Source organism: Glandiceps talaboti, chromosome 10, assembly GCF_964340395.1.
Source record: "Glandiceps talaboti chromosome 10, keGlaTala1.1, whole genome shotgun sequence".
Taxonomy (NCBI): domain Eukaryota; kingdom Metazoa; phylum Hemichordata; class Enteropneusta; family Spengelidae; genus Glandiceps; species Glandiceps talaboti.
In genome coordinates this window covers 5,008,425-5,023,090 of record NC_135558.1, presented here as the reverse complement: position 1 = coordinate 5,023,090, position 14,666 = coordinate 5,008,425, and the positions used below count along the sequence as shown (strand labels likewise).

The window sequence follows — 14,666 nt, the reverse complement described above, 5'->3', positions numbered from 1 at the left end:
TCCTTGAACCTCTGGAGTGATTAAATTTCGAACTCAGGTAGACATCTTTGTGCCTGTAAATTACTACAATACTGAGTATTTTTAGAACAGGTTTGCAAATTATATCAACAGTTACTATCTTATTCGACGTTTTGCCTTAGCACTTTTCCTTAAGTACTTCCGAATGTGGCAGCCACATAATATCGGATAGATTTATGCTGATATCTCAAAACTTGCTTGGTAACTGATAAAAGGTGAAAAGTCATTTTTGTTAGAAATTGTAAAATAATGCACATCTATCAATTTTCTGTAATTTTCTGTTACAACATGTGCATCCTAGACACATGTAAAAGTCGGTACAACTCAGTACTTTCTGCAGCCGAGTGTTTACACGTTCTCGTGGTACTGTCTGCCTCAAACTTGCTATACCACAACATTCAAACGCACATTGTAGTCAACACTTGCCTTCACTTTGTCGACAGCAGTCTGGACGAAGCCGAATATTTTTTCCCACAATGGGCTTCTCCTGTACCCCTTTGCTGTACGTTCTCGGGGTCCATTGATGAACCAGCGGTTCCATTCTTGTCGGAGTGCTGCCTTAAATGGTGTGTTGACATTAACATCAATTGGCTGCAGATAGCTTGTCGAACGTGGTGGGATAAACTTGACATTAGCCAGCATTTTGTTGTATTTTTTCCACTTTTGTTCATTCAGCTGCATGTGTCGTGAATGCTCTTCCTGTGTCTCTTCATCTAGGTCATGCCTTAAACTTTGGTATATGTCTGGCCCAGTCAAAAAGTACTTGCTGATAACTCTGTGACATACGTTGCTCTACCAGTTCAGTTTCTCATTGACATCACCATTTGCAATAGCTTATGGTAGTTCTACACTGGTATCAATGCAGTTTGGTCTTCAAACTGTCGGTCACTTCTTTCAAATTGTTTACATACTAGTATTTCAGAAGTTTCTCTGTTTGGTTTTGACATATGATGCATATGGATGCCTGGATTGGTACGGTTATACCAAGACAAGTTGAAAGTTATACTGTCACTCTCCCTCAACTTCTGCTTCTGAGTGTTGCCCTTCACCAACTTTCCTTTACTGTTTATGAAATCGATGAAAACGATGGAAATAGAGGTAAATAAAGCATTTAGACGTTTTCTCCACATCGGATTTTAATCAGATTGATGACTATCAAAAGTATCACTACATACCACAAGATCATCAATATATATGATGAGATGGCTCCAAATTAATTCTCTGAACAAATGCTGCATTGTCTGTTGAAACGAAGCACTAGAATTACGTAATCCTTGAGGTAAAGTATTCCATTCATATTTCCCATCTAAGCTGACAATGCCATTTTGTGGGAATCCCTCTCATCTATTGCCAACTGCCAAAACCCAGACGTCATATCAAGGAAAGTGAAATATTTAGGAGACTTATCTCCTATCATGTCAAGACAATCTTGTAAACCTGGCAAGAGAAATACGATAGGCACAGTCTGCTTATTCCCTATAATCAATAACTAATCTATACGCATCTGACGGTTTCTTGACCAGTGGACTACTATACTGTGAAGTTGAAGGTTTAATAATGCCCTGGCCAAGTAAATTATCTAACTGAGACCTTATTTCTTTGCATTTGTCTGGGGAAACACGTTATGGTGGCCTAGAGACAGGTTTTGCATTTTCATGTAATTCAATCCTATGATTAATTATATCACAATAACCCAATGTCCCTGATTTATCAATGAAAGCACCCCTATTCTGCCAAAGAACTGACTGTAATCTGTCAAGTTGTTTGTCAGATAAGTCATGATCAGTCCAGTCAAAATCAGAAAAGGCTTCTCTCTGTTCATGTGTCAAAGGACTAGCAATAGGGAGATACGTCTGATTAGCGCCCGAGTCAGTATTATACAATTGATCATCATCATCAGATAGTGGTTTAAAAACACCTAGCCTTGTATTCCACCTCAAAGTAACATCATTGTCACTTGCATTAAAGTTTAAAGTTTAAAGTTTTTTTTTTTTCTAAAGTGCCTTTTCTATATATTAATATTCAAAAGCACTGTATACAAAATAGATTTAAAAGCATGGTAAAACAATATAATAAAGCTAAAAACAACAAATTGTTTACAATAATTACAAAAAGGCTAAAATGACTATTTAGTAAACGACATGTGGTAATACATTAATACAGTTTATGATATTATTTAAACAGATGTGTTCACCTTTAAAAAGTTCACCTTTAAAAAGTTCAATGTCAGTGATCAGATTTAGTTCTCCAGGAATTGAGTTCCATAGCTTTGGTCCACAAATGGCAAGTGCTCTGTCATTTAGTGTATTATATGATCGAGGTACAACAAGAGTTTGACTACAGTTACGTAAATTGTAACGAGAATTGTTGGTACGTGTGAACGAATCCTGGATATACAAAGGTGATTTACCATTCAAAGCCTTAAAAACTAGTAAAATTACTTTAAAATCAACTCTTGCCTTGACAGGCAGCCAGTGAAGCTCAATAAGAGATTGTGTTATTCCATTGTACTTTCTCAAACCTTTTACAACTCGTGTGGCATTATTTTGTACTTGCTGCAATCTGTCAAATAAATACTGTGGCATTCCATACAATATGGAGTTTGCATAATCAACATAAGAACTGACTAGAGAATGGACCAATGTTTCACAAGCTTTCTGATTCAGATATTTACGAATACGACAGAGATTGTATAAGTTATGATTGACTTTCTTACAGATTTGGTTAACATGACAAACCATCGATAGATTTGAATCTAACCAGCCTCCCAGATTGCGGACATGGTCAACTATTTTGATCTGATTATTCCCGACAGTAATATGCTTACTTGTTACTTTAGCTAATTGTTATTTTGTCCCTAGTAGCATAACTTCAGTTTTGTTCATTAGTAATTCTAATTGGGACCAAATCATTCTCAGTTTTAGCCAGTGCTGTTACTAAGCCAAGGTGACTCAAAGATTTAATATTAGGCATGGTGCCAAGTATACCATTACCAACATGAGATGGAAGCCGCGCAGATATAATACATTCTGATTTTGCCGGAATTAAATATTTGTCAGCTGATCGCATGAATAGCTTCGAACGAAGGCGCAATTTATTCTTGGCCATATCTATAATTGCTCTATGTGTTTTCATGAAATCGACACCTATGATTAGTGGCTTATTAAGATTGTCTATAAGGTGAGCTGGCATAAGGATACTACGATTATTTACAATACCCGGAATATTAATTAAACCTTTAAGCTTTAACCCGAAGCTACGTTATATAATCACGAGATTCATTCATTCATTCATTTTATTGCCAATTTAAAGTAAGTGACAATTACATAATGACAGGAAATAAATAATTATACAAATTGGCAATTGGGAGTCAAAAAAATAGCTTTTCGCTAATCAAGTTTGGCTCCACTTCAGAGTTCATATGCATCAACAGCAATAAGGGCTACACAGAACTAGAAGAATGAAGATGACTTCACTATTTGTACATGTCTAAGTTCTGGTATTTCTTTGAACAATTTAGTCGTAGCTACTGTAACTGAAACACCTGTATCGACTAAAGCAGTAACATTCTTACCATAAATCTTAACATTAATCAAATTGCTATTATGCATCTTATCTGTACTAATACTGCTAAGCGTAGGTGAATTAATAGACAAGTTAGCATTACATGTATTACTATTTAATCGACGATCACTGTGCATTACACATGAAGGGCTAGTGTGTCCTGGCCTGTTACATAATCGACATACTGGTTCACCTGATCTGATCTGTTGACCTCCATAAGTTGGTCCATTTCTATTATTCTCAAGTTCTCGAGAGTATGGATCAGATTTGAAAGTGTTCTGTCTTACCGCATGACTTGTGAAATGTTGATTGTCCCTGTATGGCTTGTCTTGTGCTGTCATCTTTGAAATAAGCTGTTCATGTAGACGGGTATTCAAGTTGAGTGTGTCAGTAAGAGAGTCACATGTTTGCTGAAGGATGTCATGGTTGCTGGTGCCTTGATCCGATGTTGACTTTTCATCTCCTGTTGTCCTCTGGCCATCCAAATCCTGTACCATTTCTGCTAAACGTGCAAAATTCACTGCTTCTCTGAAGCTCATTGGCTCTTTCAGAACAACAGGTCCAAATAACGAACGTCTCATCCCCTGCAAAAAAAAATACTCAAGATTTCCTCGCCATTAATATCTCTACCATAACGACACAATATGTCCCTTACACAAGATGCATATTGTTCAATATTCTCATCGCCACTTTGATTCTCTGCAATTGCTGGTCCACCTTCCATCTTGGACCCTATCTTGAAAACGCCCTATGAAAGCCTGTTGTACGTAAGTCCAGTTGACGGCAATGTCTTCTGGTAAAGATACAAACCATTGTTCAGCCTGTCCAGTAGAGTGAAGGTATGCAAACTTTGGTCATTGTTGTATCCTTTTAAAATGAATATATCATATGCATATTCTGAGGGTATAGTTTCATAATGCCATCTGTTTGAATGTTGTGTGCTCTGGGTCATTGACCTCCTGTACATTTGTAGTGTAACTCTAATGTTTGCTGCACAAGCTATTCAAGTGTATAAAAGTCAGCTCTCCCTTCAACGATGCCTCCTTTTATTACTGCCTGTCAGCAAAATTGCTGAAGGCACAGCAGGTACCTTCGTCTTGTACATGGAATGTCTCCTCTCTTGTTTCCTCAGAATCAAACACTCCTTCTAGTGCATATCAAGATAGTCTCTTGCTTTGACTTTGGGCCAAGACATTAATTACCTGTATTGCTTCAAGTACATCACCCTTAAGGCTTTCAGCAATATTCAATTTCTTCTTGCTTTCTGTTATTTCCCATTTCTGTGCATGGTTCTTTTACATATGGGTATTAAAATACCCATAATATAGTGGTACCATTGATAGGTCCATGTCTCATATAAAAACTTTCATTCCATTTGCTATTGATTAAAGATTGGCATAGTAACAATATAAATGCTTTCTCTCTCAATCTCATCCTCAATGATGTGGATGGCATTAATCCATTAATCAGTTCAACATCTTTGAAGTCAGTGAACTTATGTTCGGTTACTTCACCAATGTTGAATGCTTTGGCTTTCAACATGAAAATCTATTCCTGGGCATAAATCAAACTTTTTCCTCTTTATACAGCATCTTATAACTGTGTCATACAATCCATGTATGCTGTATCAAGTAAGGACTTAGGGTCAAAGACAAGAATGATATGTAAAAATAATTTGTACTACCAAGACAAATGACAATGTGGTGTTGGTCCTGAAGAATCAGGAAAAAATTGAAAGTTTAACAAATAAAAATTGCAAAGAAGAGACGAATTCAACAGTATTTTTCAAATATTAGGATACCTGCTCAATATCTTGCAAGTTGTATCATGAAAAACAAAAGCTACAGACATAAAGTTTGCTTACATCTACAAAATAAACACTACACAATCATGTATCCTTGACAGCCATGTATTTGTGTGTGTGTGTGTGTGTGTGTGTGTGTGTGGATGGATTGCTGGTATAGAATGTCTGAAAATCCCATTATACAGGTACATGTTACAGTATAAACACCACCAGTAACACTTCCCTTAGGTCTTAGCTCACACTGGTATGTCTGATGAGTTTGCTATGATGAGGTGACTGTGTACAAATTAAGAGAGAATATTATGTAGAACCATGCTTATCTACACACTTGGTGCCCCATAATATTTTCTGGTAATGAAAAACCTCAAGGTTTTCAATGACTTCACCGTCATTTGTTTTTGTTGTGCTCACTTTGACTATAAAAGACATGAAGATCATTTGTTGTTAGCTATTTATTTTTATAGATATATGGATGAGAGTGGGTATTTATTCTGAATTTTAAGTTTGGTTTATTGTGTTATATTTTATAAAGTGTGTGTTTATTTGTGTATGTTGTATCATGTTGCGTGCTGTGACCATGTACATGTATGTCAAGGCCTGAAAGATCCAGCCATCCCTTCCGCTTAGGCATAAAAAAAATTGTGTGGTTCCGATTACATTCAATTTTAAAATAGGTGTGGTTAAGTAGATTTTTTATTTTATTTTATTATATTTTTTTTCTCATGTGTGAGTATCTAGTTCAGGTTTTCCATTTTTTTCAAAATAGTCTTTGTGTTGTTCATTTCTTCCTATCAGATGTACAGCCATTACAGATTGGGAGAATAGTTTTCGGTTTCCGCATGCACTATTTCTTGCGAGACTTCACAATTTTCACTATTTTATTATTATTATTTTTTTTTTAAATACATAAAAAAAGTTTAGGGTCAGCATGAAAAACTAGTTGGGTCAGGTAACCGGAACCAAACAACTTTTTTATTTGGCCTTATATAATGCAAGGTAGCGAGTGTGATTACATATGCAAACTAATGGCTGAACCTTTCAGACTTATGGATGTCTGTGAGCAAAGTTTTAGGAGTTTAATAGTGTGACAAGGAGATGACTAGTTTTTCAAAGCCACAGCATGATACTTGTGCAATGGGTGTTATAACAAATTATGATAATTTTAAACTCCTCTTATGGCTGTATCAGACAATAGATTTATTTTTTGTGAGCTGTATTTTTATTTCTATGGATTTGAATCAGAAATGTTCATGCTATGTAATATTGTATCGCCTGGTTCATTGTATGTTCCATTGCCAATTTTTTATGTCAGAAAGATGTTACATCTAGTTAAAGATTCAATGAGTTCCTTACTTTGATTGGAAAATGTCTTCTTCTGTTGTCTTATTTTTTGCATGATATTTTATCCATCAATGTGTAATATTGGGTTCAAACTTGCCTTGATTTTAAAATCTGTAATTTGTAAAATTGTACATTTTAGTTATGAATAAATACATCTCAAATTAAATGTGTATGGAAGTATTTTTATACCAATACATATACCTATACCTCTACCTAAATTCTCAAATCCTAATGGGGGAATCGAACCTGGAACTGTGATACAGGCTTAGTTTTTGAAGTAGATACGACTGCCTGTGCCTGGGACCCTATTTTGCATATGACTGACTGTACCTTTGGAGGTGGAGAACTAATGTCACAGTGATGACTCACTGGCAAGTAATCACCAAAATATAAACATTCCCTATCTGGGTTGTTCACATGCAAATGCTGCATATTTGAATAATCCTGAGTGACACACAGTCTAAACAGCTGTTTGCAGGGGAATTTGTCTCATTTTGAAAGGTTTTTTCATTCTATGAAACAAGCATTGATTTTCAACTAATATGTGAATCGAGTTACCATCCTAAGAAATTCACAATTTGTACATGATACATGACCTGTGTGTTTCTCGGAGCACAGAAAAAAATGCTGAAAACAAGACCCAGAAGCTAGTGCTCCATACAGCAGTTTGAATTTCCTGCATTTGCATAGATTAGCCATAATCCTCTAAGGGCAGTTCTGTGTGTAACCACTACTCCCCATGTGTGTTTACCTATGTTATATCATGGTTATATTCACAGGTACTCGAATCAATATGTATGATTTAAAAAAAAAAATATGTATATAAATACATTTTTTTTCTACACATTGATTCGAGTACCTGTGGTTATATTAAACCTATCTCTATAAAATCACTGATCATCTGTAAAAAATAAAATTATCGAACTCGATAGGAATTGAACCTGGGCCTATAACACAGGCTTAGGATTTGATGTCTACAATTTTTTTTCTTTTATTAAAAGACAATAAAAAATGACTTTATAGTTCTGATTACAAAAATGATTCAGTTACGTAAGTTAACCACTCTACTCAGATCTTCTATTTATTATGCAATCAACTATGGCGCATGGGTGGTGTGTTCACGAGTATTTTATCCACTGCAGCACTGGGAACTTGTGTTTACGTACGGTAATAGTAACATTTTATCATATGTGGAATATTTATACATTAGTTCGGGGAAACATATACAATGTACTAGTAATAGTATATCACTGTGTGTTATGAAAACGTGTCCATCACATAGTACCTCATATGACCACAAGAGGGCGCTCACATAAACCTCCCACAACTCGCGAGCGAGCAAACTTTCAACCCATCCATTTGCATTTCTTCTAGTAGGTTGGCAGATAGAGTCTGCCTGTCATCACAGTTTTCCCATTTCACCCAACAATGACATGTATTTTGTGTGTAGAAAGTATCTTTCGAAGGCAGGTGGATCCCTGGAGTAATGAAAACACGATACGAACCCCTTAGGCATGTTAGGGTTCTCTCGGGGTTCCCCGCCTCGTTTTCAATATCGAGGATGCCCTCTCCGCGCTGACGACCACAAGTCGCCATTCAACATAGCTGATTCATCAATATGAAGCTAGTTTTGAGGAAGACCCTGAACGTGGGCTGTCGACTGGGAGAGTTACTTGATATTGGTAGGCACGGCAACAAAACATTTGACATTCCTGGTTGTTTACTGTACGCTAGAGGAGCTACAGTCCCACATCTTACGAAAGACATGGTAGCAACACTTCCAAAGGTTCCTTCGGTCACCCAACTGACACTGCCAACATTGTAAGTACAATTATGGATTTACGATTTTACGTTTTAGGTGTATTTCTGCTGTAAAATAATAATTGTTCATGCTTTAACAGTATGATCAGTGGCTCGTTTCGACGTAGCCCTGCTTGCATACGGAGTAATCCGGGACTCGATTCTGACAATTGCCTTAGACTAGTCAAGTCAGCAAGTGCACCGCCTGTAAGCAGGGCTAGTTTCGACGTATCACAGTGAAAATATGGTGCAAGTGGATGGATCATAACCTTCGATAATCCAGAGATCTTTGTGAATCTATCCACACACGCACACACGTGTGTGTGTGTATGTACAGTGTAATATTGATACTTCATTATGCTTCTCAGCTTCATCACATACATCATCCAATGTAATTGTTACACAAAGTAATACCTCAGACACTGTTTCTATCCAACCCAATTAGAGCCGAGTATCATGATATTCTAGAGGATTACAACGATGGTATTGGTAAATTCTCCAACCAGCAGGAGTCAGTATTATTTTTATCTGTACAAGATCCAGGTACATCTATTCCATCAGGGTACAATGAAAGACAGTTTGTCTCTCTCTGGTGTCAAGGAGGAAGAATGAAGGTAAGAATTGGGTCAAAGGTCAAATATTAATCAATCAATCAATCAATCAATCAATCAATCTTTATTGCATAAAAACATGCCATAGCAAACATGGTAAACAGGGCTTGAAATTACATGTAACAGTAGTCCAGTGTCCACAGACTACCCATTCTGGTCATGGGGCTACCATAATTTGCAGCTGGTAGCCCACTCAGGTTACCACTAATTATGTGATGATTCTTAAAGGATGGAAGATGTAGGAACATGAAAGTATTTTCATAACACACATATTTCCAATAGAGGAACTCTGGTTTCAGTTCATGACTATTGGTCAGTCACCACCTTTGGGCTACCTCTTTCTGAAATTGGTAGCCCACTAGGATACCAAAGAGAAAAATTCATTTTGAGCCCTGGTAAAGCATACAAAAATAACACATAAAGGGAATGCAATACAATCCTTTAGCCAACTGCTGGAGGACTGTTTACATCAACAAGAAATTTTCCAAGAGGAAGTTTATCATCAGAGGTCAAACTATGCAAAAATGTAATTTACATAAAGAGCAACTTTCTAACGTATTATATGAGTGATTGACATGTAACCCTACATAAATGAACAAAATGATATCAGAACAATCAAAATTTAGTTTTTATTTGATTTCTATGTCTTATACTTTATCTATGACAAGAGATTATCATGAGAAAGATTAAATGTAAATATGTTATTTTGCAAAAATACAATATAACTATTTCACTGAACAGCAGTTATAACCCAGGTCATAAGACACCAGCTCTCAACCTGTAATCTCACTGCCATGTTGTACAATGTAACACAACACTACTTTCAGTTCTTCAGGTTCCCGTAATGTCATATTTTAGTACCACATGTTAGAGGGTCAAAATAAAACAGTCTAATCGATTTATGCTCATGCATGCCTATTGCATGTATATAAAGTGCAGAAGTCACAGTGTTGACCAAGGAGTCACATAACTCATTTCAATACACCTAGTTGGTAAAACATTTTCAAGTCACAAGAATTCTGTCTTGAGAATGAAACCCTTGATAACTGTAATTCTTTCTTTCTACAGCTATCATCTGATGGTTTCATATCTATGATGAAGAGTTTCCAACCAGACTGGTTCGAGTGCTTATATGATGGTGATCAGCAAGCAATACAGTCGTCAAAGAAACGAAACAAAAAGTCTGTTGACAGGACATTGACATATCTAGATGAAATATTGAATGCTAAACAAACCATGGAGGTGAATGGAGTAATATAGTTTCAAGCTGCAGTGTATATTTTCTACATTTTTACTACATTCAATGACATTCTAGGATATTTTTTTGTGAGGGCAGGGGGTGCAATGACAGTGACTTGCTCTTGAAACCATAGTGTACATTATGAAATATAGTGAATCACACATTGATGAACTTGTTTATAATATCACTCATCCCGTTTGCCACAATTGTTTATAGCATCCATATCATGTGTAAATAAGACTGGTTTAATTTTGAGACTTCCACATGGCCTTTCCAACTGTACATGTAGTCAATGTAGGAACAATGTTGTCGGCTAACAAATAGCTAAGTGATTAAGGTGTAATGAGAGTGTCAAACTGTCATTATCTATAGCTCTAGTCTAAGGCCTGATCGAACAATGTCACACAAGCTGAATAAATTGGTTTGATTATGAGACTTGCATGTCATGAACAATGGTGTCAGCTAACACACAGCTAACCGATTACTGTGTAACAGTGTTACAACTGTGATCTATACCTTTGCAGCCCTACATTAAAGTGAGACATAGACATATTATGATATTTATGTTTTACTCTCTATTCGTTTTATGACTAACTTGTGCTTTGTACTGGTAACACTGTTTACAGATTGATTTACATTGAGAGATGCCATGTACTACACTGATAATTAAAGCAAATGTAACTGTACTTTTACTCTTAAATATTGATGCTACATTGTATAAACCAACGTGGCAAGCTGGGAGAATGCTTCAGTTGGATGTTATGAGTTGTACATATTATACAATGGTATAAAGAAGATGAACGGGAATATTGAGTCAACAACCTATTCACATGCCATTAAAGACATAGCAAATGATATCAATTTATTTTAATACCATTTACAATTTGTAGGAGCTCAAGAAGACAGAAATATTTGCAGTGGTTGAAGGAGGAGGGATATCTGAAGAAAGAGTGCGATCAGCCAAAGAAACTGCCAAAAGACCCGTATCAGGATTTGTCTTAGATGGTTTCCATGGAAACGACATGGCGTCACATGTTGTAAAAGATCTCATGGCAACCATTATGGTGAGTTAATTCCTAGTATGAACTGATCAGATGTAAGCACAGTCCCAATCCATATATTTCATATATTTATCAAGTACACGATTTCTTCTGGTAATTTTCAACTCAAATTTACATAATAGAGCATATGTGTAATTCTTGTTAAAATCTCTGTAGATTAACCTTATTGACTTTGATAATTTTCAGGCAGAGTTACCAGAAGATAAACCCAGACTAATCCATGGTTATGGCAGACCAGATCAAGTCTTGCAAGCAATTGAAGCTGGCATTGATATCTTTGATTCGAGGTATCCTTTCATAATAGAGATAGAAAAATGGATTTGTTTGTTTTTTACTTTGTTTTCTTAATTAAACAACAATACATCTGTTGTTTGAATGGGAAACACAAGCCTTTTTCATAAACTTTGTTGAGTCTTTGAGAAGCATTTCGTAATTTTATATCACATACTGTCATACACCATGTGTGATCACTGAGAAACACCAAATTGTAAAAAAAAAACTACATCAAAACACTTTTATATCAGTCAGTTTGTGCCCCTTTTGTCTTTACTTACTGCAAATCTTTTTTCCTTAACTACACTATTTTCTAGTTTTCCATACTTGGTGACAGAGAGGGGGAGTGCTTTAGTTTTTTCATTCCAGTATACTCATCCTGCTGAAGTACAGAATGAACCAGATGAAAGTAGTTACCATGACAACACGCAACACAGTCCACATCCAGATCAAAGTAAAGATAATGGTGACAGTAACCATGGTGACATAACCAGACAGAAAACAGACTACGAGATAGATCTTAATGATGAAAGGTACTGTAAAACAATTATAATGTTGTGTTTACGAGTCAACTTAATCCATAAAAATTATTTTAAATTAGAGAAAAAGTAAAATATTTCACTAAGTTTGCTAAAAAGCCCAACCCACAAATTAACAAAAAGAAAATAATCTATGTATAAAATTACAGACTATAATGTAATTTTCTTTTCCTTCATCACTCTTGAAATAAAAAAATGTTGTCAATAAAATGACGTAATTTTTTTTTGCAAACATACTATTGATGTAAGTCACAATTAATCACTTGTCATGGAAACTAACTTCATTGCACAATACCAAAACACTATTGCATGATGGGAATACATTCTCCCCATGCATATACATGTACTTGGCCTTATATATGCAAGCCAAGTGAAACACATACACGACATCTGAACAAAAAAATCTCATGGACTTTATTCCCAGGTCATTCTATATCATACCGATATGCACCCTTAGAGTATGGTACTTGAAAGGAGTCAAAACATTCAAAATTGTTATGGCTCTTCCTGAAGTTTCATTTGCAAGATTATGATATTGAAATTTATTCCCTTCATTCAGCGGCTAATACTCAAGGGCATTGTCACTTCTTGTGCTAGACTTGAAATTGTCAAGGCCCCCTAAGTCACTTATATTTCCCCTGGCTGAACAAAAATGTCTTGTATGGGACATAATATCAAAATATACTCACCTGTGTATATACTTGGTGTTACAGGTACAAAGAAGATTTCTCATCTCTAGTTCCTGGTTGTCAGTGTTATTGTTGTCAAAATCATACTAGGGCATATATAAATCATCTTCTACTGACCAAAGAACTGTTGGGAAGAGTACTACTTATGTTGTAAGTACACTGAATATTTTATTTTTGTTAGAAAGCACACCAGCCATTCAATTCACATGTATACATACACAGATGCTGCTTCAGGGTCCCCCGTTCCAAAAACTTGACTATAATTATGGATGCTCAAATAATACTTTATTTCCGAGCAGAAATTTACATGCATAACAGACTGAAGACTTTTTCTCAAATGAACTCTGACATCATTCAAATGAGCTAAATTCAACATTGTGGTCTGAACTTGGGATGAGTATGAGTTTTGAAATCGTGTTAACTACTTGACATACTCCAAACACAAGCACTACTTGTACATCCAAACATGCATATCAACATATATTTGTGAATACATTTGTAAACGCTGTGACTTTCATTGTAAGGCTGTCAATCAACAAGCTTAGAGAACATTAACGAGAATGTTACTTCCCCACAGCTACACACATTCTGTACTAATGGGCTAATGGCAAGGTTTTGGGAGCTAGTTAATTATTCTGTGAAAGACAACCCAGGGACTTTCATTTACCATCTCCCCTGGTAACAGGTGTGTTCTAAAACATAGTGTTGTCAATTCTTTCATGCAACCCCCCCCCCCCACCACCACCACCACACACACACACACACACACACCAGTCAGTGTCATTGTCTAAAACATTTTTCACCAAATCTTTCATGTATCAACTACCCTAGCATGTCATTGTTCAATTTCTTTAATTATTTTGTTTTCTATGCAGACATAATTTTCATCATTATTTTGGATTCTTTCAAGCCATCAGAGATTCTATCAAAGAAGATAAATTTAATCTATTAAAAGAGAAAATACTACATCCAAGATGACAACAATATCTACAAATATAGAATATGATAATAGTACTCTGGTTTACATAATTTGACAAGCTAATAAGACTGACAAACGCAAAACACATATCTGTGATCTGTTGGCACAATATTACTGCAGCAAGGAAGCTATCAGCTGAAAGGGTCAAAAACTAAAACTATTTGACTTGAGCAATTACTGAGAGAGTGTTTGTAAAATGTTAACTTGCTTGTTTTGGCGACAGTTTCTGGGGATTTGAATAAAACAAGACCTGAAAGTACTTCATTGTTTTGTGTATATATTTTAATTGGACAAGTGAATATATAAGAAAATTCTTACCAGATAATTACACAGTGCTATGTACTACATAAGATACTTGAAATATGCTTTGAATGTATGTTAATGTATATCTAGCTGTAGAAGTGTCCTCTAACGTTAAACGAGAGGTTATCAAGATTAGTGCATGGGTTATTACATATTGCCAAAAATAATCAAAAAGGTCAGTATAGTAAAATTACAAAACTCATATGCATATCTCACAACTGCAATACTCTCTGAAAGCCAACCTCATTTGAGGATTTGTTGTAAATTTTATTAGATTTCCTAAATTTCAAATCTTCATTATCCTAATCTTGATGTAAAAAATATTGATTCGTGTTCTGTATCATTACATTTGTAATATTTGTTGTAGTAATACATTGTATTACTAAATGCATGTATATATGATACTTGTCTGTATTTAGACATATAATAAAAACATCAAGGTTT

General features: G+C 35.5%; 1 protein-coding gene across 1 annotated transcript; it reads left to right on the top strand.

The window, feature by feature from the left end:
* Positions 1–8,308: 8,308 nt before the first annotated feature.
* LOC144440920 (queuine tRNA-ribosyltransferase accessory subunit 2-like) lies at positions 8,309–14,144 on the top strand. The gene is made up of 8 exons (XM_078130382.1): positions 8,309–8,548; positions 8,973–9,141; positions 10,207–10,380; positions 11,269–11,442; positions 11,626–11,726; positions 12,030–12,245; positions 12,965–13,090; positions 13,816–14,144. The coding sequence occupies exons 1-8, from the start codon at positions 8,346–8,348 to the stop codon at positions 13,916–13,918; spliced, it is 1,266 nt and encodes a 421-aa protein (XP_077986508.1). The 5' UTR covers positions 8,309–8,345; the 3' UTR covers positions 13,919–14,144.
* The last annotated feature ends 522 nt before the right edge of the window (positions 14,145–14,666 follow it).